The sequence below is a fragment of the Pungitius pungitius genome, chromosome 15, assembly GCF_949316345.1.
Source record: "Pungitius pungitius chromosome 15, fPunPun2.1, whole genome shotgun sequence".
Lineage (NCBI taxonomy): Eukaryota > Metazoa > Chordata > Actinopteri > Perciformes > Gasterosteidae > Pungitius > Pungitius pungitius.
In genome coordinates, this window is record NC_084914.1 from 18,839,976 (window position 1) to 18,866,836 (window position 26,861).

General features: G+C 44.5%; 1 protein-coding gene across 2 annotated transcripts; it reads right to left on the bottom strand.

Moving 5' to 3' along the window:
• Positions 1–3,351: 3,351 nt before the first annotated feature.
• Positions 3,352–18,806, bottom strand: paxip1 (PAX interacting (with transcription-activation domain) protein 1). 2 transcript variants are annotated; one of them, XM_037459075.2, is made up of 23 exons: positions 18,598–18,806; positions 17,585–17,719; positions 17,443–17,486; positions 17,202–17,265; positions 16,584–16,694; positions 16,398–16,473; positions 15,023–15,541; positions 14,207–14,310; positions 12,976–13,780; positions 11,617–11,711; positions 11,341–11,436; positions 10,736–10,873; positions 8,747–8,868; positions 8,358–8,542; positions 8,204–8,247; positions 7,193–7,260; positions 7,007–7,109; positions 6,596–6,764; positions 6,401–6,501; positions 5,517–5,651; positions 4,852–4,927; positions 3,795–3,855; positions 3,352–3,646 (listed from the first exon to the last, which is right to left on the bottom strand). In XM_037459075.2, the coding sequence occupies exons 1-23, from the start codon at positions 18,676–18,678 to the stop codon at positions 3,631–3,633; spliced, it is 3,348 nt and encodes a 1,115-aa protein (XP_037314972.2). In that variant the 5' UTR covers positions 18,679–18,806; the 3' UTR covers positions 3,352–3,630. The 2 variants fall into 2 exon arrangements, with proteins under 2 accessions (XP_037314972.2, XP_037314971.2); XM_037459074.2 differs by lacking the exon at positions 3,352–3,646 and having other exon boundaries at positions 3,653–3,855.
• Positions 18,807–26,861: the final 8,055 nt, after the last annotated feature.

Below are 26,861 nucleotides of genomic sequence, written 5' to 3' on the forward strand. Positions count from 1 at the left end.
CAACACTGCTGTAATGTGCGAGGTGATTGGCACACATTTGAAAACTCTCGAGGAGAAGTTGTCATTTTATTTCTTTCAGCCTTCACAGAATGCCTTGACTGGGTTAGGGACCCTACAGCTCAGCATCCGTTGCTGGAAAGGACCTTAAAGGAGCAAGAGGAACTCATTGAACTGAAACATGTGGTTTAAAGCTAAACTTTGCTGATCTTCCTTTGGACAGTTTTTGGTTATCTGTTGCCGAGGAGTTCCCCATTCTGGACAACAAAGCTATTTTGGCATTGCTCCCGTTTTCAACCACACATATCTATGTGAGCGGAGCTTCTCAAGCTTCACTTGGATAAAAACCCGAAAAACAGAGAGACTGAGAGCTGTTGAGGAAGAGCTTTGTGTGTCTTTCTACCATTCCTGCAGGATATCCATTTTGTGTTCATCGAAACAGGCCCAGGTTTCACACTAAGTGAGTATGAATACATTTAGAAACTATATTATCAACTATATGTATTGTATGTACTGTGTTAGAGTGTCATGTTGGTTGGTGGTGTGCCCCAGAATTTTGTAAGTGTAAAAAATGTGCCGCGGCTCAAAAAAGGTTGAAAATCACTGAATTATACAGACGCAATCTGGAGAACGAGTGTTGCTGTGATTCTTTCTCTTCAGACTCTACCTTTTATTTCAAAGGGAATACATCTTTTCATTATTGTGGTCATCGTGCCCGAGACCCGTAACAATTACTCTGCGATCTCCATCAACTGCATTTCATTTACTTTTTGCAGGTCTTTTGCAGCTCGGCATAAGCCTGGTGTTGGTGGATTCCGTTTATGAAACCACTGACTCAGGTTTGAATACCAGCCCCAAGAGTGATTGATTTTGTCTCTTTAGTCTCTTTTTAAAAGGCGTGTCTGGCTGACCGCTGCCCCCCCCCCCGTGTCACGGTTTGGTCTCTCTTCCTGTTTTATTTTGTAGTTTCATGTCTCTTGTGTCTCTGGGTAACTTCACTTCCTGCCTTGTCCTGTAATTGCCTGATTGATTCCACCTGTGTCCAATCACCTGCACCTCCCTAGTGTATTTAAGCCCTGTGTGCCTGTTGTCCCTGGTCGCGTCATTGTCTATTGTTAGTTCCCGTTGGTGCACGTTCCGTTCCTAATAAAGAGCACTTCTGGAAGAATCCTGCACCTGAGTCCTCCCTCCCTCCCTTCCGCCTGCACCAGCACCCGACATGCAAGGAGAGGCGAAGGCCCGTTCATCGCTGCTCGCAGCTTTAATTTTCAGTTGCTTTGGTACATTTCTCGAATTCCTGACATTTGCAGAACAGTAGGTGCATTTCTCAAAACAATTCGTACAAATAGCATAACACTTGGGATATCGTGCAAAACTTCATCTCTCATAAGTAAATATCTGTGTCAGTGAATGTTGGAAAATCTGCAATAATGTTCTACCTTAGTACGACAGAAAGTCTGTGCTCTTTCACAGGGAGGCACATTTGTAATTTTGTGGTGCTAAAGATGATCGTCTAGATCAGAGTTTGTCTACCAGCACTGGGTTTTACACAGAGTCTCCCTTTTTGAGAATGTTTAACTATATAGTCCGGCTCCGAAGATGAAAACCTTTGAGTAGCCTTGCCGGATGACTTGTATGTGTATCACCACTGTCTCCTGTTTGCAAACATTAAATATCCTGTTTTAATGATTTTACACTGGTGGAACTTTTCTAACAATGAACATGTCAGTACCATCCCTGTGGCATTGTGTACGGATCAGACAGTCAAATTGCTTAGTCATCTTGTCAGTATAACAGTTTACTGTATGTACTGTTCTGATGTAAATTAAGGTTTAAGTTTTGAAACATCAGTAAACTGACAAAGACACAAAGTGTTGCGTTTAGGTCCCTAAGCTGTACACTCATATCATAAATATCCTTGCAAATAAATGCTGTGCTACTTGTTAAAAGCCAAATCCTTTCATGTAATGATTTTTCACGTCATTTATATTAACTCACACAAACACTTCATCCATTTGTTCTTGGCCCCTCTGTCAAATTTTAGAACTCATGGTGGCCTGCAAGTTAAAAGGTTAGACTAGACTTAAAATGACTAAATGTGACTAAAACTAACATGCATTTTCGTCTAAAAGACTAAGACTAAATCAAAAGTCGGGGGGAAACTCCACGGATATCTCACAGTCTGGAGGGATTTAGCAGAGTTCTGGTGTGGCAGCCCGAGGTCTGACACCATAAGCGAAGTCCGCTGAACTTGTACCGGTGTACTCCGTGGTACTCCGCGGGTCTGACCCTGCAGGGCGGGGGAAAGCAAAAACATGCAAACTGTTTACGGGTAAACCAACGGCACCTGAGACCACCCTGCTAACCAGAGGAAGTGACGGGCCCAAGACCCGCCCACTTTTCCATGGTAGTGGAAATTGGATAAATGAAGCAACAGTTCAGCTCTTACACTGCAGAGCACTGGTTTCAGCCACTTTATCTACAACTGTGTCATATACTGCTATTACATTAAATGACTTAGTTTCACATTGTTTACTGTTATCCTCTCTACCTGTCCCTGTAGTCATGGCCTCCTCATTGCAAATATTTTTAACAGGAGACTGGCTTATCTGCTGTTCAGAAGCTACAATGAAAAATTAAGATCAAGTTTGAGTTTTGTTATCAATATTTGATATATAGTAGGTAAAATATATATTTTAATTCAATGTATTATTTTGCTTGCAAATAGGTTGACAACGCTACAAAGATATTACCACCACTACAACGTTAGCCGAATAGTTACGTTGCTGATCATTAGGCCCAAGTCTCTGTGTTTTTCCTCTTGAAAGTAAATTGGTAAGCTTTTAGCAGCATCCTCCTTCAATGCATCTTTTTCAACCTTACTGGAAGGCTGCAGAGTTTTGGTTCTGTTTGACCCCCATAAAATGTTGATCCTAAAGAGAGGTACACGCCGACTAGCTTTCACACTTCACATCCGATATGTAGCACATGACCTTGGCTCAGGCTGCATCGAATTCAGTCTGATAGTTTTGAGGGCAGCGCCGCAGGCAACGCTGCACCCCCCCCACACACAACCCGAGGCTATCTGACAGCCAGTAACTACCCCAGACCCTCATTACCAGTTAATTAAATCAAATCTATGAGGAATTATCTGCTTAAACCTGTGAGGAAAACCTTCAAGAACGCTTACAAACCCTCACAAGCAGGAGACACAGCTTTTGTTCTGAAACCTGCCCTTTCGTTTGAGCTTGAATCTACGAGATGATTGATTGATTCGTTCATGGTAAATTCCTGAAGGTTTATTTCTCAGGATGAACACACTCACAAGCTTAAAAAGAGAACTACTAGACATTTTTCCCCAAACATAGTTTTTATTCCAAAAAGCAGTGTGTACGAGCCTTTACACATTCTATTCCAACAACAACAAAAGTTAAAATCCTCCATAATTTATACATTCATATCAGAAAAATAACATCCATTTATTTATTCTGAAACAGGTAACCAAAAATTACAAAATGACTAGAGATCTATGCACTGAAATAAAAACATAGAAAAGTCAGTGTGGCTGCACCTGTACACAGGTGGCTTCCTGATGGGTTTCTCCTCTTCATCATCATCATCATCATTTCACTATCAAGTGAATTTATACGTGTGACTGTCAAGGAAACTTACTATTAGAAAGACCAGGGCATATAGTAACAATTGAGCATTGAGTAGAAGAGTGGGTCGTGGAAGCTGTGTGAAACGATGGCTAAAAGAAGCCGTCTTTCCCGACCTGGCGCCGCTGTAAAGGATATGAGTCGTAGTCGAGTTTCTGGGTGAGAACCCCCGTCAGGATGAACTCAGCGTTGTGGACATCTGGACAACAGACACAACGAGGGGCACATGAGTACATCTCTACACGGCTTTGTACAAACAAGTGAAATGCTGCTCTGTAATCTTTTATAGAGAAGAATGTTTGCACAAATAGTCACATACACATCAAGTAGAGATACGAAGTTGAAGATTTTTATAGGATGTATTTGTGAAACCTGGATACTGATTCTTAAGGATTGTTTAAGACATCTGTAGATACCAGCAACGCAAAAAAAAAACAATTTACATGTGAGCCAATTTGAAAAATGAGCATTGAGTCTCCTGATGTCATCACCAGTTTACTGGTTGGTGAATCAGGAAAAAGACCACGGCAAACACGCAGAAAGCCCCCACTGTGATACTTGAGCTGAGGTTGTGTTGGTGATCAGCGCCTTGAAACCCACCCTTGAATGGACCCCCTGCTGATGCTAGGACTGTTTGAAATGATCCTGATGCAGTGAGGAGTTTAGCTCTTTGCTGGGATGTAATGTGAACGCTGAGTGGAAGATTTCCTCCAGTAACTAATATTACATGGCTGCTTATTCTGTAAGGTGTAATCATTTTGTGTTCACTAAACTGAACAAGTGTGATACTTGTGGCAAAAATCCTTGGATTACTGCTGTCATTTCACCACAAGGCATGAATGAGGAAACACGCGTTCTGCGGCCACTTTCTCCATGAACCTCCCCTGAATGCATGACACGTCAGTTTCTGGGTCGGGGGGGCAACCCCCATATGTAATGATGGGGGAAAAGCTGTACAAAGTAAAAAAGTTATAGTGACTAACAGAACAGGAATTAGGCCTCCCTTTGATCAGTTTGTTGATTTTAGCAAATGGCTGACGTGGAGATAAGCCCCTCCTCCTCTCAGGCGCATCAATTGCGATTGAAGCAAATGATCACAAATGATCCCTTTGGTTTGGATGCAGCAGAAATGATGACAATACTCACAACTTAGGACAGGAGGAAGTGTGTGTGTGTGTGTGTGTGTGTGTCTTACCAATGTTTTTCAAGAAGTATTCTCTACAAAGGTGGAGGTCATTGTCACAGGAAATTAGGATGATCTCTGGAAGATTCTGCAAGAGGAGTCCAACATGAAGTTTGATCAAAATTAAATTCAAACTTTTGTCAAATAATAGGTTGTGCTGTTTTTTTAAATGTCTGTATAAACACACATTTTAAACTGTAAGAGCAGGTCATGGTAATTAATCATGAAAAAACAATCCCTTTATAAGAGGTGAGTTTATGGTTCATTCTGAACCAAAACTGAAAGGAATTCTTGCCTCTTTGTTTATTTGTTTCCAAGCTCCTACACTAAATAATCGTTTGAAAAAATAGTCGATTATGAACATAATAGTTAGCTGCAGCCCTACCCCCGGGATAAATTTCCCAGATGATGTAAACTCCAGGAGATTAGAAGGTAGCAGTGCTATTCTGGTTCTTAGAGGTGTTGTTAGTTGGCGCTTTATTTCATAGCTGATAACTCGACTCCTTAGTCAAGTTATCAGTAAAGGGCCAATGCTGAATTACACATTGCACCCTAAATGACATCACCTGCCATGCATTGGCTGTGAGACCATTGGAACCTTCTAGCTGTGTTTGGACAAAACCTAATTCTGTTGCGTAATAAAAAGACTTTGGACAGCAGGTGCATTGTGTTTGGACCTTGTTCTGTTTATGCTCCATGATCTTCCTGTAGGAGGGCTGTTTGGCCAGCAGCTTCCCTCCAGCACTCTCCAGGATGGGCTTCATGGTGCTGAGGCTGGGGCAGATCCCCGGGGTAAGAAAGAAGTACTTCCCCTACAGCATCCATCACACAAAAAGACACACAGACAGGAAGTAAATACATCCATCAGAACTAACACAACTTCTCACATTTTCACCACCACGTTATCTAGGATTGGGTACGGAGAACCGGTACCACATTAGCACACAGGAGACCAAGAGACACGGTTCTAAATGGAGGGTGTAGCAGCGCTCCTTCACTTCCTTACGCGAATGACAGGAGATCGCTTGATTATTTTGGTTTTGTCTTTTACGTAGGAAGGTGTTCAAATCTGTCACTTGGTATAAAACTGTACACTCTCGTGCCTAAAGCCGCTCTTGTGTGATGCAATCATGACGTAAATAAATTGAAACTTCAATCTACAAACGTAAATGCTTACATATCTTTAGTTCCTGCAGTGAGCTACATCTCAAATTCTAATTAACAAATATATACACTTCTGGCTCATACAGAGGGGAGGCACTAAGTATGCTGTAAAATGTGTTTTACTTTTCACAGTTAGAAGCCAAGTGTTTTTTTATTAATATTTATAGTATTGTTTACAAAGTTAATATATTTTACAATGTGAAGAAAGGAATTGGCCTCGGCAATTAAAAAAAAAAACCTTTAATGTCGTCAATCATTGTTTTGTGTTCGGTTTTAGCACAGGTATTGGGGTAAAAAACGACCCCCATTCTTTGGATTTCTCGTCGTTCAACAAATGAGAACAATGATTGCGTCCATCAGGTTTCAGAGGGAACTTGTGTGAAGCTTGTCATCGAACCTTGAAGAGTGGTGCACTGTGGGCCCTCTTTAGTGACTCCTCCAAGCTGAAGCTAAACAACCCTTCTGCTTCTGCATCCCTCAGAGCGAAGGCCTGCTCATCTGCAACACACACACACACACACACACACACACTTTTGTTGGATTTGTTAGGATAAAAGGGAGACACACACAGACACAAAAAAGGAACACATACCCACAAACTTCTGGCCCCTCCAGCTCTCCTCCAGCCACTCTGGGCTGACGATGTGTTTGACCACAGACATGGTAGTGAGGAACTTAATGGTGCGAGTCACCTTACTAGCCACCAGGTGGGTGACTTTGTGACTGCTGTCTGCTATTTCTCCCCCTAAAGCGTGTAACCTCTGAAGGGGAGGAAGAGATGTGGACAGACACAAATAGTGAGAACATGGCGCAGCAGGAGACTGTGGAGAAGCTCATTTTAGAAAGAAATGGATATGGTTTACAGACAAAGTTACATTATTAAAGTACTTGATGGTGATTAGAAGCTGGATTGACAAGATTAAATTGCTTTAAGTCTTAAGCTGACAAAAAGGCATAAGATGGAACACATGGCGCTTGAGTGATGAGAGGACTTACTACCTACCTTTGTGTACTGCTGTACTTGTGCGGGCTCAAAGCCTGTGAACATGATTCTGGGAGTGGACTCTGGAGGAAGCTTCTTATTGGGGGACTGGATCTCCTCCAGTCTGCACACACAATATTACCGTAACCCACAAAATGATCAGACGTGACGTGAATCTAAGTCTGTTCCCAGATCTGCTGGACTGACCTGGCCTTCTTGTTTGCAGGCTGGTTAGTGGAGTCGGTTATCTTCTTCTTCTGGAGCAGCTGCAGACTCTAAACACGACACAATCACAACAGATGAGCAAACACAAGTAGTGCAGCATCTGTCATTTCTGGATTGGAGTCCATGTAACGGAGCACAGCCGGTTTGGGATCTATACGGATCACCCCTCACACATGTGCTGAGCAGCCTGGGCGGCCAATTGCCGGTAGCAGACTAGTTCTTGGGACAGGAATGTCACCGGAGATGCTGCTCCATCGTTACCAGCTGCATGCACAGCACTGGCTCTGGAACCAAGCTCTTGGAGAAGGGTTGGACTGCAATAACAGTGAAAGCTAAAGAGGTGTGAGGTCGGGGAACAGCCGTACCGATCTGAACCCGAGTTGTGTCTTGCTATTGTACTTCAGTGGTTAAGTACATGGTTATGGTTTGTCCATAACCGAATATAAAATGGCTTACGAGTGTTCCTGGTACCAGAGCCCCTTAGATTAGAGATCAATGATCCACCTTGTTGTTGGAATGCTGCTTCAGCATTAAACTATTAAAACCGTTTAATTATTAAAATGTTCAGCTCGTTCAGGAGAAAGGTGCTTTAGTGCTTTAGTCCGCTGCATTAGAGAAAGTCCCTTCAAAATAAAATCACAGGATGACTTTTTTTATTTTCCCATGCAAAGGCCCGCGACCCACTACAAACGGGTCCGTAATTAGATAACGATTTATTGCTTCTGATGGCTGGTGGTTCATTTTGGCGTCGATGAAGTAATAATTTCACAGAATCATGCAAAATATCATGATATGAATTTTTGGCCATACCGCTGAGCCCTAGCCAAGATGATGTAGCAGGGCGCAAGACCTCAGATGAAAACAGTTACAAAGAGCACCACAATCTTAATCATCTATAAGGGGGGGCGTTAGCAACGACCTGGGAGATCACAGTTTTTATGTAGGTACAGTAATACAGTAAAAACAACTTAAACAGAAGTAGCTGAAACTCACCGCCAAGGCTTCAGAAGACACTTTGATGGGTGATCTCCAAGCAGCTACAGAGAAACACACAGACACAGCATTTGACCACTAACACTGAGACTAACATCTATACTATAGATATTAATATCAAGCCCTTTTTATCCGTTGAGATTACTGTACATACCCAGCAGGTTTTGGACCAGCTGTGAGTTAGGCACCAGAGGTTCAAGGTGGGTGTAGTTTGAGTATCTGCTGTGCTGAATCTGTCTCAGCGCTTCAAAGTTCCCCAGCAGTACATCACACAGCCACTGGGCATTCACACATGGAATCTTCCACTCCTTGGCCTTCTCATATTTGAGCCCACTGGGTCTGATGAAAGATCAGCGGAGGATCACATCAGCACGGTCATACTGGCATACAATTGATACACACACACGTTTTTTATATGTTCTCCACATCCATGTGAGTTAGTGTATTTGCATGAAGTATCCCAGAGAACTGGATTTGATCACAACATTAAGACCCAGGTGCCCATCCTCTGTTACAGGAACAAAAAGTACCCCAACATCTTACTCTTTACAGATGAGGACGGTGTTGCTGCGACACAGATATCCGGTGTATCTGGCACCAGCCAGGTAGGCCATCAACTTCAGGTCATCCCGGTCAGCGTCCACAAAACCGGTCACTGATATGATCTGTGACCACAGGCACACATGCAAAACAGATGGAGACACAGAGGAAAGTGAGTGCTGGGCTCCGTCACCGACCACTGACAGCAGAGGTACAGGGCGTCACTACGCCGTTATCCATTCATCTTCATCCATCAACAGTTACTTCTAGTGAGGTGGTTTAACTAGCTTCCTCAGTAGGGCTGTTAAAATATTCTATATTTAATATATACTCGAAAAGTTGTTAAAAACAGATATTTGATTTAGGGCTGCAACAACGAATCGATGAAATCGATTAAAATCGATTATTAAAAGCGTTGGCAACTAATTTCATTATCGATTCGTTGTGTCGCGCGACTATTATGTTTGAGTTTTAAAAGAAAGTTGAGCGCTCGCGCAGCAGAACAGAGAAGAAAAAAAGCTCCGCTCAGCAGAGCGTTGTTAAGAAAAATAAATAAAGAGCAGCGCTGAGGTAAAGGAAAGACCATCGGAGAGACCCGTAAGACCTAAATCCTCCCAGGTATTTCACACAGCGCGCCCAGTGACGGGTGGTGCAGCAATATTGTTGTCCGGGTGGAAATCAGGAGAAAGGTCGGTCCGGGATATTTTCGGGAGGGGCTTTGATATTCGGGAGGGTTGACATGTCTGATTGTAAGATATGCAAAAGCGACATGGCCTGGCACGGGAGCACCACGGCGATGATTCATGATTTTGTGCCTAATATATTTAATTTGGCGGCTGTAAAGTATACATCATGCGATGTGTGTATGTTTTTTGTGTTAGTCCATTTTATTTGCTTACTTAGGGATGTTCAAGGAGCAATCTGTTAGTGCAAAAGATATTTAGGAAGTGCACAGTCAGTTCTATTTTTCAATAAAGGGTTGGAAATTAATGTTTTTACATTTTTTATCCGATTCATCGATTAATCGAACAAATAATCGACAGATGAATCGATTATTAAAATAATCGTTAGTTGCAGCTCTAATTTGATTGTGAAAAGTAATATTCAAATGTAAAAACAAAACAAAAACAGCAGCAGTAGTGGCACATCTGTCTGCTTGGCAGGTGGTGCGCTACTGTACTGACTTTATATTGCATGAATACAACATGCACTGGTTTGAAGGAAAAGGTCCATGTTTACCACAGCTCGCTCGGGGCCTTCAATGTCGGTTCTTTACTCTCCTCCTAGATGTTAAGAATATTTGTTTCAATCTCTGAATGAAGCCTGCCGTATCTGGGACCAGAATCGCATCCTTAAACCCTCGATCAGCACTCAGCATTTTTTTATCGTCGCTTAGTCATTCATTTAAACCGCTATGCGGGAGAGAGAAAAGTCTTGGCCATTAAATCATTTACTTATTTTTGCATGAGTAATATGTTAAATATGTTTAAACTTAAAGAAATCTCCTATACAAGTAGTTATGTCTCGTATTCATTTGTCCTGTTATTGACGTGCCAAATGCGCAACCTATGGACTTCCTCAAGGAGGAAAGGCACTGCAGAATCAAATGATTTTCAGTCTGGACGTGACTGTTTTTTAAGGCAAATATTCAAACGTCATTTTGACAGCCCCATTCCTCAGCCTTAGGTAGGCGCGATCACTGGCTTAAAAACAAAAATGAGTTTAAATATTCTGACCTTTTTCAGGAGAAAATATCATTCAGATTACCCAGAATGACAGGAATTGGTTTCTTTTCAGATATGACAGGTTGTGTGGTTAGTGACACCCCCCTGAATTTAATCCAGGAAATTCACAGGACGGATAATATATGTTGAAATCTCCTTCTTATTCGTATTGGGACGAGGTTAAATGCTGGTTCAGTGGCGAGATTTCATGCTAGTTACAAAGACAAGTGAGTAAAGCAAAGTGGAATTCTGCGGGCATTAGACGTACGTGTTGAGAGCAGGGTTTGGCTCCAAGAGGGAAGGCGAAGGGTAGATGTAAGGTCCGATGAGGAGGAACCATCCTCCTCCTCTTCAGTATTGTGTTGAGCCAGTGGGCTGTAACACAGCGCTTTCCCTCTCGGAGTGCCTAGTGGAGAAAACAACAACACCAACAACCATGAGAACCAAGGCAGGTTTTTAGCAAAACCATTCAGACTTCAGTGTGTAGAGAATCATAGTAATTCAACCTTCAGATGTTCAGTCCCTTCTCCTGTCAGCAGGTTTAGTTAGCCTCATCTCCCTTTTCTCCCATGGTGCCTGACTCTCTCCCTTCTACTCCCTTGCTATCTGTACAGAAACAGCTGCACCTCCAGTCATCTGTCAAGCTTCTACCAGCACCCTCACTGCTCTCATCTGTCAACAGGTGACCTGCAGGAGACACTTTACTCCCATCTCCAAGCTATGAAGAGAGTGGATTTTAACTTTTTGTAACTGTATTACAATTCTACCCATTTCACAAGTTTTTTTTTTCTCTAATTTTCATTCCTGAGAGTTTGCCGTGGTGTAAAATGTATAGTGGAGAGTTGTGTATGTTGTGATTGCACACATTCTTACCTGTACATACATAGTGCTGACTTGACTCTCACAGAGAAGGTGTGTACAACGGCTGGTCAGGGTGGGGTCAACAATCCCTCCACATGCCTGGATGACCTGAAGGAGGCGTTTAGAAATAGAACAGTTTTCACAGCATCTCCTCAGCACCATATCACACCATGTGTATTTTTCAAACAGAATATCTACATCCTAATGACTGGCAAATCACACCTTTTATCATTAATATAAGCATGAGTAACAGAAGCTGCATTATCTGTGACTGCGGGACTGTCTCACCCTCTTCCATGTAGCCAGGAGTTGTTTGTCCGCCATCTGTTCTGGGTAGTCAGCAATAGCAAAGACACAGCCGAGCAGGAAGCCATCCTGTGGAACTGAGAATCACAAGAGACAGACGATACACGAATGTAATCAGTCAGTGTTTCCCAACCTCACCTTGAAAGTCAGATTCATTGTTTACTTTGATTTTCTAGTACCAGACCACAACACAAGTCATTTAAGGTCCCCTTTCCTATAGAACAGGTCTATAAATTGTTCTTTTATTCATACAGGAAGCAGCAGGTGAAGCTGGGGAGACACGTCTCAGCCTCTCGGTCCATCAGCACCGGTTCCCCACAAGGCTGCGTTCTTTCCCCTCTGCTCTTCTCCCTGTACACCAACAGCTGCACCTCCAGTCACCAGACCGTCAAGCTCCTGAAGTTTGATGATGACACCACCCTCATTGGACTGATCTCTGGTGGGGGTGAGTCCGCCTACAGAGTCTGACCACCTGGTGACGTGCTGCAGCCAGAACAACCTGGAGCTTAACGCCCAGGCTGCAGCGTGTCATCCACTCTGCAGAGAAGGTGATTGGCTGCAATCTTCCGTCTCTCCAGGACTTGTTCACTGCCAGGACTTTGAAGCAGCCAGAAAGATTGTAGCCGACCCCTCCCACCCTGGACATGAACTGTTTGTGCCCCTTCCATGCGGCAGGAGGCTGAGGTCCATCAGGACTAAGACCTCCTGCCACACCAACAGTTTCTTCGCAACGGCATTAACAGAGCCGGGCCCCCCCGAATGACTCTTCACACTCCACATGCACGAAAACTTTGTCACTTTCTGTTGGCTGGTGCACTTTATTTTTAACTCAACTTATATTAACGCATAGTTTTAGATTACTAACGCATAGCATTATATTCTATTATATTTTAATCTTATTGCTGCACTACGTTGTCGTACTGTCTGCTTTCATGCACCAACCGCCAAGTCAAATTCCATATGTCTGACATATTATGGCAATAAATCTTTCCTGATCCTGAAGAACCGCTGCAGAGATGTCTTCAGGATGGAAATAAATATAAACGCCAGTTCTCCAAAGCCGTGCAGCATCCCACCAAATGTTGGCTATCGCATACAGTAAGTAACAATTTTAGGCGGTTGCAAGCTTTGTTCTTACACAAATCAGTGTTTCCCTTCAGGGGGGTGTTTGTTTGTGTAATAGTCAGCCAAAGTCAACCTGTCTGACCGGGGGGTTATAGTCACATATTTGCAACGTAACAAACAAAATCTTGACGGCGCCTCAATGGCAGGCGATCAACCTATAGGAAACCCCTGTTGTAGACCATTATTACCCTCCACTCCAACGCGAGGTGTACTCACTTTCTTGTCCTGGCTCATGTCCAAACAGCTGTGAGACATAAGGAGGTTGCTGGAGCTGAGGCTGCAGCGTAGTTGGCTGCTGCTGCAGGACCTGCTGGTTCTGATGCTGCAGAACCTGCTGCTGCTGCTGATTCTGCATGAGGTGCTGCTGCTGCATCTGCTGCATGTGTTGCTGCTGCTGCTGCTGCAGGAATTGCTGCTGCTGCTGCTGTTGTTGTAGATGTTGTTGGTGCAACTGCTGTTGATTCTGCTGCTGCTGCTGCTGCTGCTGCTGCAACATCTGCATGCGTTGTTGCTGTTGGAATTGCTGGAGCTGTTGTTGCAGCGCTTGTTGCTGCTGCAACTGTTGTAAACCAGGTCGAAGAAGCGGCTGGGGCCGTAGCTGCTGCTGGGGGAAAGCATGCTGTTGTTGCAAAAACATTTGCTGTTGGTGCCTTTGCTGCTGTTGTTGTTGTTGTTGTTGCAGAAACTGTTGCTGTTGGGGCAATGGTGCAAACCCTTGTTGTTGTGCGACTGGAGACTGTTGTTGTTGATGATGTAGCTGCATCATCTGATGCTGCTGCTGCTGCTGCTGCTGCTGGAGATGCATCAAGGGATGTTGCGGTTGCTGTGGTGACTGTTGATGCTGTTGCTGGGAAACCTGATGTGCCTGTTGCAATAACTGTTGCTCTGCTGTGAGTGACTGGCCAGTCAGTTTGGACTGGTTGAACATGAGAGGGTTGGTACTGTTGGGGGTCGCAGCTTGGCTCTGGTTGGTCTGCTGCTCCAATGGCTTTGTCTGATTCACTGTCATATTCTGAATGATCTGCAACAGAAGAGGATGCGGATACAGAAGTGAACACTTAGAGCAGGCTGTGCGATACATGAATGTCTGTTTTTCATGTTGGCGTCATCCTGAGCCGATTTTCAGAATATTAGCAGCGTCTCCCCTATCAGTAAATTAGAGGAGCAGGTTTGTCATGCATGCACGCAAACTGTCCCAGACAGAGTCCATTCACTTAAAGCTATTGTGACCAAGACACCTGACATTAGCATTGAGTTTTTTAATTAGTTCTGCTGTTGCCATTCAATAAAGAATTTTGTTATCTCTTTTTAATACAAGATAAATAAGTGTGTTGATGAGGAACTGAATCAATGAGCATTATGGATAACGGTACTCGCATGGAAGCAGTCAGAACGACATCTATCCCTGCAGGGCACTGGTGCTTTGGGTTTAACGGTTGGTCCTTACATGTGCTACGTTGGCCGGTCGATTGGCTGGTGGCATGTCAGAGTTGTTGGTGATGTTGCGGAGGGTTCTGGCAGCTGGGCTCCACCCGGGGATGCCCTCTGGAACTGTTGAGTTTTTTTAAATAAGAAAAAATGGGAAACCTTCATTAATAGGATAGGGCGTTAGAACACATTGGGTAGAGAAAGGTGTGTTGTGGCAGTGGGCATGTACAAGTTTCTACTAGTTCAACTCCACAACAGAGACGTTAGATATATTTTTTTTAATGAATTGGACAGAAGTGACTCTAATGTCTGTCTGCAACAACATGTGGAGATATGAGCCGCAGAGGGGTCTGCTTTCTCTGGGCCATAATGGGAACAAATGAAGTTAGGACCCTGCTATAGGTGCCATAGGATCAGAGAAAAGGCAGACATCTCTATATCGAATAGCTCCAACACATGGCAACTAAAACGGAAACAATGTTGATTTAAAAAAGGAGTTTGTATTTTTGATTTGGGGTTGAAGCAAGTTTTCTTCAAGCAATCATGAAAACGCACTTTTTGTCAGAAAGAGCAACCATCATCGTAAGCATTGTATTTTTCGTGTGGCATTTCAAATCTCACACCAAATAAAGTAACTAGATACTGTTAAAAAAAGCATTAAGTCCTGCTCTTCTAATATCTATAGATCTATTCAGTGGATATCAAATCAGGACACTGGGCATGCAAATAGCCAAAGCTTGTTTTGTGATGTACTTCAGAACACTAATGCTTCAGATGACATTTGCACTGAAACTTTTCTTTAACTGGGGAGCACAGTGCGACGGAGACTGCCGACCTTGCTGAGGGGGGTGACTGACGGCAGCAGCAGCAGGGCGAGCCTCCGGGGGGAGGGATCCTCCACTGCCAGGGACCGGAGGCACAATGGCACACAGGTTGATCAGGACACTGCCTGCCGATGACACCGGCTCTTTGGTGCCGGGGGGTCCACCTCGCCGTCTGGCTGTGCCGGTCGGAATGGGAGGGTTGGGCGTGACGACCTCAGCCGGCGTCCAATTGAGGTTGGTGCCCTCTTTCTCTGTAGAGGAGTCATCGTCTGAGTCGTCGAACATGCGCTCGCTGCGGCGCTCAGGCTTGCGGGGAGAGTGAGGAGAGACAGAGTTGAGCTTTTTGGGTCCTGGCCGTCTGCGGGGGCTGGACTCTTCGCCTGACGAGCCGCCGCTGGACAGCCGGGGACTGTAGCTTCCATCTGAGTGAGAACGCTGGTCATATGACCCTGCTTCGCTCTCCTCCTCCTCTTCAAGCTCCACATACGCGAGTCTTGGGTGATAAAGCGCTTCATCTTTCCTGCTTTTGTCTGTAAGGTTAAAAGAGGGAATAACTCACAGTGGATCAGTGATGCAAAGTAAAAGTGCCAACTTGATCGAACTATGATGGAGCCAGCGCATATCTTCTCATCATTTTGATGGGTTATCATAATTTTGATTTTCCAAAAATCATCCATATTGAAAGTTGGCAAGATATTCACATTCAGACTTCCCAGTTAAATAAAAACCATATTTTACCAATACGGACCGGTGTGCGAGCTGGACGCATTGGTCTTAATGCGAGTCCATAGTGCCAGTAATAATGGTAAATTAGGGTTTTAGCTGGTTGTCACCTACAGTCCACTACGGTTACAGAGAGGTTTCGTTTTATCCCATAATTTAGACTGTCTATCCCCCTTCTTTAGTGCGGAAATGGGCTTCTCTAGTTCTGTGAATGCACAACTTCAGCCAATCCAAAGACGGGGTTTGTAATCAATTAAGATAGTGACTGGGTCCGCCCCCTTACTGTCAAAAAGAACAACAGAAAACACCTTCTCGAGGACGCAGATTCATGTTTTGCGGTTTGGACTTTTGCTGGTGAATGTTTGATTTACGTGCGCGTATGGACCTGTTTTATTATGACGACTCTTTAAAAGCCAATATGGTGAAGCAGCTGGGTCAGTCTCTTCCAGAATCTTTGGACAGAAGTTTGTTTTTGCCTCATTTTAGCCTGTGGGCCTCACTCTCAACCAATCAGAGTGCTGGATTAGAATATATCCCCCTATACAATGGTAGGGGAAACAGCCAAACTAAAGAGACACATCCTCAAGAGTCAGTCAGAGCATCACACACACATTAATACAAAATAATGCCCAAATGAGTTAGCTAAAGCAGAAATACCATTACCTTTGACAGAATCCGTTATCCAGTCCAGAGTGACAATCTTAATGCCATGGTGTTTCAGGGCACACTCAAACTTGGCCTGTAGGGGCAGGGCTTCATTAGATGTGCACATTATGATGAAGGAGACATAAATTATACAACATGCACAGTAGGCACTTATAAAATGGCAAAGATCACACGTGCACTTACTCCTTTTGGTTCCTTCACTACTAAGTGGGTGACCTTCTTGTTGAGGTTAAGCTGACAATCTCCACCATAAAATGTTATGTAAGCCCACAAAGTGTTGAGATCATCTGGAAGCTGTGTACAGAAACACACACCATACAAAGAGCTTAAGATGCTGGACTAGTTTTTGTCGTTCATGAGTACAAAATGCAAAATACATGAAGGTAAAACTGCATTCTGCATTCTGTCTGCATACCTCTCAACTGTTAAAATATGTTGACTAAAATAAAACAGATTATTCTGATTCGAGGCTCTCACACACACACACACACACACACACACACACACACACGCACACGCACACGCACACGCACACGCACACGCACACACGCACACACGCACACGCACACACGGTTTTACTTTGATAGAGTGATGGAAGAGTGAAGCGAAACATAATCTAGACTTTAGTTTTAGTAAATTGTCTAGAAGTCAGGCTGTGGTGGTCTGATTTTTCAGGTTCAACCCCACTTTGGAATCAGAGTTGTGTTTAGAGCATTTTTTAGACTGTATCTGTGGGTGCGAGGAAAAGTTATATTTGTTCATGATGAACACACACACACACACACACACACACACACTTACCCTGGGAAGACAAGCTGTCACACCAAAAAATATTTGTCCTGATTCTGGGGAAAATCCTGTTACTCTGTGGAGCTCATGGTTATGGAAAAACAGTCAAATCCCACTCTTTCCCATAGAAAAGTTTTTTTTAAATTCTGCATTCTAATGATTATTAATCTGCTAACATCTGCACTGTTATTGTTTTTTAATGTTTTAAATGCACTCCATTTGAGGTACTTTGATAGCAATGATGAGAGGATACGGTAAAAGGTCTCCACATCTCACTGAGAGGATCACCCAGGAGGGCTGTAAAACATAAGAAGAAGTTAATCCTTGATTTCAAATTATTTCACTTACCGACTGGCTGCAGAACCAAAAAGAAAAAGAAATAGTGGGGCCCTTACTTTAACAACAGGCAGGTCAAAAACCTCTCTTGACTCGCCCACCTCGGGGTTGTCCCCGTCCTCTGCAATGATGTGAGTGGCCAAAGCATTGTAGGACACCTCCTTCCCTTTTCCTGCCTTCAACAGCTGCACAACCTGGAACATCATATGGAGGGTAAGTCAGACTAGCTGGAACACCAGTGCTCTTCACACCACAAGCATACAAGTTGTCTGAGATTATGCAAATGTACAAAGTTTAGCCCATATGATTCATTGAAAATGAAGTAATTAGACAAGAAAGATTTGAAAAACATTACCCTAAGAAGTCCAGACTGTTCAATAAGTTGACGTGTATGTATACAAAAAGAACTGCTCTACTAGTGTGTGGCATCAGGGTGGTGTATCATGATCATCAGTCCAGCCTTGAGACACGGTGAGAAATAGGTGCGACTGGCGTTCACTATTTGGCAGGAAGTGCATCCCCGTGCCACAGGCATTCACGCATGTGCAGTGAGGGGTGCCCAATTCAGCAAGAGGTAGACAGTCACAGGTTGATAACACCGCGCATAATCCTGTTCACATAGCCATGTCACTCCCGTCAAAACAGTGCTGTATAAGTGCTGAGGTCGTTCAGCGGCTTGTGGTTTAGGTAAAAGCACGCTAACACACGCCATTTGTATTACCGGCTCAGTAAAGCCCGTGACGTCAAACCGCAAGCAATAAGCTAGCATCTTACCATCTGCAACTACCAAACTCCTGGCTAATGCTAAGGGGCTACATGTCAGTGTAACCGTAGTGCTAGGTACGTTAGCTTCTGAACAAACAGCCTTGGGTGAAGTAGACTATTATGGGCACAGCCCCGCGTGTTTGCGAGGCATAGAGAAGGGATACACACACCACTTTAGTGTTAGCCAAAGATCCCACACTGTTTTCTATTTAGCATGTTAGCCGCTTCTCCTACAGCACTTTGAATGGTGCTAGCAACTTAGCCTTCCACCAATTTAGCTACAAGAAGCTAAGGTCCAGACCCTTACCTTTTGGTCTATGTCCCCGACCACGTAGAATTTTACATCTTTAAAAAGTTCCTCGGAAACCTTGTTTTCCACTTCAGACATGATTGTGAACACAAGTCATGGGGTTCCGTCTTTAAATCCCAGGCCGAACCTGAAGGAGTAAAGTGCCTCCGTCGGGCAGCTGGCTGAGAGCGTACAGTAGACCGGAGACACTCTAGCGCCAAATCGCTCAGCGCGCTTTGGACTGCAACATTCACAAAACTAAGGGGTGTGTGCCTTATGTTATTATGTATATATTCATTCATTTCTTCTTTTATAACGACACCATGCGTGGTATTGCGATGTAAGTATCTCTGTATCAAGATGATTTGATGAAAAATAAAATACACCACATTTACGGGGACGGAAATGAATAACTAAATTATTCCATCGGACATACACTCCCCCTGTTGAATGAGAGTTGATGTCTAGCGATTCGTGTAACCTACATTACTATGCCAGAGAGGAAGGTACTTTGTATTTAACTCCGTTGTTGTGTGTCAGTGTTTGGGAGCAATCTTCTGTCTACCCAACTTTAGTCATTTATCAAAATGTGCCGCGTCTGTGCTGCCTGTACATCTGAGTCCCTCGGTTTATTGTAAATTATTACATAGGGCTAATGCATTTTCAGTCAATCAATATGTATTGCAGACTACCAATTCAATCAAAGAGTGTTATTTTGATGTAGAATATTTCCCTTGATGGCATACCAGGAGACAGGCAATGCCTGGCGTGAAGCAGTTGTTTACTGTTTCTGTCAAGCTTTGAGGAACATTGTAAGCCCACTGCCCAGCAAAAAAAGGGCCATAGCTTCTTTGTTTTGAATTAATTGCATTATAACATATAAACTCTAAAATATTTTTATTTTTAAAATAAGATCATATCACTTCACTCCTGCACTTCGGGTTATTGTTCAGTTTGTATATTGCTAATCACTTTTCAGTAAAACAATCAATTTCCAAAATATTGAACATTAGATTGCTTTCGAGTAGTGCTGTCAAACATGAATGGCTTTACACAGTAAAATGTACTTCAAATGTTAAATGTAAAGTTAGGAACAGTTCAACAACTTACATTTCCCAGTGTAAAACACTCAATACACTCTGATCTCTCTTCTAGGTCGACCCCAGTGCTCGTAAAGCTCAGGGACGGACATTCTTCATCATATCTTCATCTGTTTTGTGTCGTTGTTGTGGTGCCAGATGTTCAGCGCAGACTATCACTGATTTACACTAAACACTGGTCACACATCTCTCCATTTTGGCACATCCATTCCTTCTCATCTCTTTTCTTTTCCTCTCTTCTCGGCTCTGACACGGGCCGCTCTGGGGTCATAGTTGTTGTGCTTTTGCCTGTTAGTTCCGCTTGATTTAATTATTTATTTTTTTACAATTGGCAAGTCATATAAAATACTTTTTCAGTGGTGGCTTTTGAGGAATGCCAGTGGAAATAGTCCTTCAACATATGTAAATGATCTGAATTAAGTATATAAAGTCACACACTTGTCCAAACCTTTACAAACAGGTGTCATTCTGCAGAAGGGAGTGCTCTTGACCTTGAGCAACACCAAGTCCTTGGAAGAATTCATCCCTTGAAGCATCCTCCATTCAGTTAGAGAAACTTTCCTTGTGAGCATCACTAGCAGCTAAGAAACACTTTCCAACAAATTCTCCTCTACAAACACCTAAACATATTATTTATCAGTGGTGCAAAACAATCTTTTTCCTCCTTCCTTTCCCTTGTAGTTTTTTCACCCCATGAACAAAAAACATCTTCAAGTATGCCGGCTTCTTCCCGATAGAAAAGCGTCTCTCTCTCACTGTTTTCATGCACAACATTTGCTGTTATTTATAAAAATCATTACCACCTGCAGCCCATAACTGTCAATACCTGTCTGACAGCTTCTGTTTTTCTACTCAACCATGTGTAATTCTGATTTTCTAAGGTGTCGTTTCTTCTACAATTTGTTCCTGGGGTAGTTAATTACTTCATTCATTAGTAAGTGTCAAACCAATTGTTAAGCACATTCACACAGGTAAGTCTGCATGAAGGAACACACGCATGCATGCATGCACGCACACACACACACACACACACGCGCGCGCACACACTGCATGGTGAATTGTAGACGTATCAGTGCTAAAGAACCTTGACAAGCTGCAGCCAATTGCAAGCAGTAATTGGAGGAGCTTTCTGACAGCCACATGAATGATGGAGATGGTGGCCTCTTGACCTTGTTGGTATAAAATGGAGACATTACATTAGACACACCACCTGTCATTATGCACCATGTTGGTCCTGGTCCTGAGACGCAGCTGTGGGAGCCGTCATTGGAAGAGTCACTTGACAGCTACATTAATGCTGAGGCTGGCCAGGGTTAGACATGTCTTTTTAGGCACAGATCTGACGTGATGCAGTGCACTGATTTACCATTAGCCCTAATGCCCTCTGCTCGAAAATGGCATACCCAAAGAGCCTTATCTCTGCTACTGCTACGTTGTCCACCTAACTATATTTTTATGTCAGGATAAAGGGGAACACCTGTGGGTGATCTGATGTGTAAGTATCAGTTAAGATGTTACTGGTTAAGAAATAAATGAAGATGGTTAAAAATTCCCTTCTAAGCCATAAAATACACATATCTAAGCCATAGCCCACTATGTGGACAGTATTTGTAAAAGGTTTTACTTTGATAGAGTGAAGCAAAACATAATTTAGACTTTAGTACAGTTCTCACAAATTGTCTCACAAGTGTTTTTTGAGGAATGCCAATGGAAATAGTCCTTCAACATATTTAAAATATCTGAATTAAGTAAATAAAGTCACACACTTGCCAAACCTTTCCAAACAGGTGTGAAGTGCTCTTGACGTTGAGCAACACCAAGTCCTTGGAAGAATTCAAAGTATACTCTACATTGAAGCAGTCCCTCGGATTGGTAACGTAGCAAATTCATCCCTTGAAGCGTCCTCCATTCAGTTAGAGAAACTTTCCTTCTGAGCATCACTAGCAGCTAAGAAACACTTTCCAACAAATTCTCCTCTACAAACACCTAAACATATCATTCATCAATGGTGCAAAACAATCCTTTTAGTCACAACTGAGTTCCTCCTTCCTTTCCCTTGTAGTTTTTTCACCACATGAACAAAAAATGTTGCCGCCTCCCTCCCGCGTCTCTCGGTCTCTCATGAGATGGTACAACAGGGTACAGGGGCTAGCCCCCTTATACGGGGGGGCTCTGGGGTTTAAGGAGTGCTTACCTAAGCAGTGTTTTCTTTCACATGTACACAGGTTATATCTTCATTAGTGGATTGGATTTCTGTTTTTAATCTGACTGTCATTGCAGGCGCAAACTTGTTTTAATTCCACATATATTATTCATTTTAATGATTTGCATGTTCTTTGTATGAGCTGTACATTTCATTGAGGTATTTATTTTTGCAGATGAGGTTTGATTTGTTGATTAATAGTTTACAACTTAGACTGATGAGCAACCCCACCAATTTGAACTATTGGCTATATTACCTATTTGACCTCTGACCCATACCAGCCTAATTTTGTGTCCTCTTTTAACTTTTCTGTTTTGCAGAGGTGCTGATTTTTTGTGGAGTTTTACTGCTGTTTGAGACATCTGGGATTACTTTAATATTCAGTCATTTTATATTTGTTTTATATTTTGGTTGACTGTTATCTAAAGCGGTCTTGTGGACCATATTTTAAAATGGAACCTATTCAGGGTGTCTCTGTACAGGGGCTTGTAAAGCCTTTTTGTACAAGCCCCATTTTTCCAAAAGGCACTATTCATCATTAACCAATCTTTGAACTGTCAATCAGTCTGTAGATCAGACCCTTAAAAGATTACATTCTAATTTCACTTGATCATTTCCGCTTTAAAGACGGTTTAGTCCAGTGAAATTTAACATTTAAGGATCAGCTTGAAAGACAGTTCAAATACTGGGAAATGATGAAAAGGGCCGTCCCGGCGGCCCCCTGGAGGACCCGACGCAGGGCCGGCAACACCTGGAGTTCCCCGGGCGGACCAGAATCGTCGGGTCCCCACCCTCCCTCCCCTTGTCTGATTTCACCAGTTCTGCCCCCCTTTTGGACCGTCTGCAATTCGGTCGTTGAGGGGGGGTTCTGTCACGCTTTGGTTCTAGTGTATTTAAGCCCTGTAGAGCACTCTTTTGGAACCTGGAAACTCTGCGTTTGAGTCCGGCCTCTCTGGACTTGCACCAGCAGCACCCGTACTTGACGACTTCACATGATCACTTTATCTCTGTTCATGTGAATGCACTGGTTTTAAGGAGAATTAAATGGGCGTATCAATATAATCTTTTAAACCTCCAAGACATTCACATCATCATAGACCATGAGCTTAATATTCTTTGGCAACTCACTAACAGGCTAGAAGTGTATATTTTAATCTGTCGCATGGTAAATTAAAGTTATTGAAATAAGTGATGGAATGTAAAATGCCTGCACATGAACAAAAGTTGGTTTTACAGAGGTGTTATTATGTCAATTGTCAATTTTAATTAAAAGGAAGAGGACAAATGATGTGCATGGAGTAGTACAAACTAGTCTATCTAGTGAGACATCTAAAATGGAATATTAGATAAACGTGGATCAATCTCCATTTTTTAACCAGAACATCGACATGCAACATATCTAAGATCCGCAGACGTTTGCACTTTTCATTTTGTACTTCGTGTGACACAAGTTGATGGCATGCTAAATCCAATTGCCATAAAAGTGACAGTCCACCCTGATCCGCCCTAGCGAACGGGGTGGACAGTCGTTTGCGGGAGCGGACGAGAGAGCGGAAGGAACGGCACTTCCGGGGTCCTGGGACGATCTTCGCCTAAGACGAGGATTCCGAGCCGGGCACAGCCGAGACATTCCGGGCACAGCCGAGGTCGCAGCGCCGGAACCCATGCAACTAGGCCGCTCTCATCTATCTCCGACCGAGCGGCAGAGGCGTATCAGGGCCCGCTGTTGCCTTTATTGCGGGGAACCAGGCCACTTCATCGCCACCTGTCCGGGAAAAGAGCGAGCCCAGCCGTAGCACGGAGCCTGCGGTTGGGCCGTGCTGGTGCTCCGAGGTCCAGTCCTCGTCATTTCCAGTGTCACGTCGTCTTTTTTTGGGGTGAGAGGCCCCTGACGGTACAAGCACTCATTGACTCTGGGGCGGATGGCTGTTTTTTGGACACTGGCTTGGCGACCCAGATGGGACCCCGCTCCTCCCCGCTCCATACTCCAGTGCACACTCGAGCTCTGGATGGTCACTCCTTGGGAAGGGTAACCACCGGGAGGAGATACAGGTTTTGCTTCTCCCCTGTCCCCAGGTGCCAGTGGTGCTGAGGCTCACGTGGTTGCAGCGACACAACCCGCTGGTGGACTGGCAGACCGGGCGTATCATGGGTTGGGGTGCGTCCTGCCATGCGCATTGCTTGGGCTCCGCCCGCGCCCGCCAGGCCCGGTGGACACTCCTGTTCGCCAGATTCCGATTCACGGTGGTCTTCAGACCTGGGTCACGCAACGGGAAGCCCGATGCCCTCTCCAGGATGTTCGGCCTGGATGACACCGTATCGGCTCCGGTACTTCCTGCCTCCTGTTTTGCTGCCACAGTTTGCTGGGGGGTGGAGGCGGTGGTTCGCGACGCCCAGCGGTCTCAGCCCGATCCGGGTGGAGGCCCCCCGGGCCGGCTTTTCGTCCCAGACGCAGCCAGGACCCAGGTGATGGAGTGGGGTCACTTTTCGCACTTGACGTGCCATCCCGGAGCCCAACGGACTCTAGCATTTCTGCGACGACGGTTCTGGTGGCCTACCATGTCCACAGACGTTCTTTCGTGGCTGCTTGTGAGGTGTGCGCACGGAGCAAGAGCCCCCACCACGCTCCTGCCGGCCTCCTTCGCCCATTGCCGGTGCCTCGCAGACCATGGTCCCACATTGCGGTAGACTTCATCACGGGCCTGCCGCCCTCGGACGGCCACACAGTCATCCTCCCTCGCCTGTCTGACCCTCGCCTGCCTGACCCTCGCCTGTCTGACCCTCGCCTGCCTGACCCTCGCCTGTCTACAAATGTAACGTTACCGGTGCACAAACATCAGTCTGTGGCAACAGATTAAACATGAACACTCAAGACTAGTTATAGTTATAGATAAAAGCGGAGATGTAAACAAGGACAATGAAGCAGAACACAGAAATATACATTTAAACAAACGGTATGTACAAACAAATGGTGAAAAGTGTATAAAACAAAATAATGAAAACAATGCGGGCAGACGATGAAACGCGTTGTGACCATAGTGTGATGCTCTGCTGTGATGCATTATGATATTTCTGATCAAAATAGGTACAAAATGTCATGCATGAAAAAGGTATTTGTTCTTTATTCAACAAAAAGCACAAAGAAGCACATTAGCTACTGCGGCAAACCAGGGGGACGAGCCAAGCAGACACGGGAGGTGGGTTGGGGGAGACTATTATCCACAGCAGGTGCTGCAGCCACTAGACATGTGACATTGGTCACACCTGTAATTAGAGGGAGGATATCCACTGAGCTGACAAGCAGCGAGGGAGAGACAGACGGACACAGACAGACGCAGGACACACGGAAAGTCTATGGCAACAGTGAATTCAATTTAATTCTTCAATTAGTTTGTATAGCCCAAAATCACAAATTACAAATTAGCCTCAGAGGGCTTTACAGTCTGTACACATGCAACATCCTCTGTCCCCAAACCCTCACATCGGCACAGGAAAAACTCCCCAAAATATGAAAAAACCCTTCAATGGGGAAAAAAGGGAAGAAACCTTAGGGAGAACGTCAGAGGAGGGATCTCTCTCCCGGGATGGACAGACTGCAATGGATGTCATGTGTACACAATCAACAATGTAAAAGATGTACAATACATTCAACTCCTCTAACTGAAATGATACAAGTAATTGCAAGTAGCAGAACAAGTGTACAGCAGGACCACTGCAGGGACAACCTCCATCAGATAGAACCACCATCCACAGAGGCTTCTGTGGGGAGGGAGAGCAGAAAGATGTTGGTTTATGATGACAGTAATATGAATCATATTTAAAGTAATGATGATGGCAGCAGCAGGTGTCTGCAGAGCCATGAGCCAGGAGTCAGAACCGGGGTCCAAACTGAACTATGATCCACGGAGACCTGCTAGGGGAGAAAGCACAAAGAACTCCCAGAAAGAAGCTAAATTAGTGATGTACATTAATAAAACATGGATGATTGTGGGAGGAGAGAGTGAGAGTGAGAGAGTGTGAGAGTGAGAGGGGCTCGGTGTGTCCTAAGAAGTCCCCCGGCAGTCTAAGCCTAGAGCAGCTTAACTAAGGGCTGGTCCTGTCATGACTCTACGACGCGGAAGCAGATATGCAAGTGAATACAAAGTTTATTAAGTCAGTGACAGTAACCACAGTGCCGAACTCCCGCGATGATCCTCCAGGTGGTGGGTGGTACGCCGATTGGTGAGGGTGGTGACGACGACTCCCAAGGCAGTGCAGACAAACTCCGTGAACATAGATGTGAACCATATATCAGGCACGATACGGGAACGCTGGCAGGAACACGACAACACACGGGTGACATCAAACAACGATCTGACAATGAGAGGAAGGACATGGTGAGAATATATAGGGTGGCGAAATGGGCTACAGCTGGCACACAAAGTGTGATCAGCTGTCCTGCTGATTACGCGAGATTGCTGACTCCGCCCACTCCACACACCCACACATGACACACAAGACAAGGGAAGGGCAGTGGATTCATGAACCGTGACAGTACCCCCCCCCCTAAAAACGCCTCCTGGCGTCCCTAGCCTCCCCTACCTGTCGGTTGTAATCCTCAATAAGGGAGTGGTCCAGTATGTCCCTAGCCGGAACCCAACTTCTATCCCCCGGGCCGTAACCCTCCCAGTCCACCAAATACTGGACTCCGCGTCCCCTCCGCCTAGAGTCCACAACCCGATTAACCGAATAGGTGGTCTCCCCTTGTATGAGACGTGGCGGTGGGGGAACCGGAACAGCCGGATTAATGCGCGAGTGAATTACGGGTTTAATCTTGGACACGTGAAAGACTGGATGAACCCTCCTGTACACCGGGGGGAGGTTGAGGCGGACTGCCACCGGACTAATGACCTTAGCGACTGTAAATGGGCCAATGAATTTGGAAGCGAGCTTATTAGAGACGGAGCGGAGAGGGATGTTCTTAGTAGAGAGCCACACCT

Excerpts from the sequence above, each read along its gene's own strand:
- paxip1 (XM_037459074.2), bottom strand. The coding sequence starts at position 18,678 with ATGTCTGAAGTGGAAAACAAGGTTTCCGAGGAACTTTTTAAAGATGTA. Across the intron at positions 16,695-17,201 it reads TGACAGCTTGTCTTCCCAGG|CTTCCAGATGATCTCAACAC; the intron begins GTAAGTGTGTGT and ends TTCTGTACACAG. Across the intron at positions 5,652-6,400 it reads ACAGTGCACCACTCTTCAAG|GGGAAGTACTTCTTTCTTAC; the intron begins GTTCGATGACAA and ends TGGATGCTGTAG.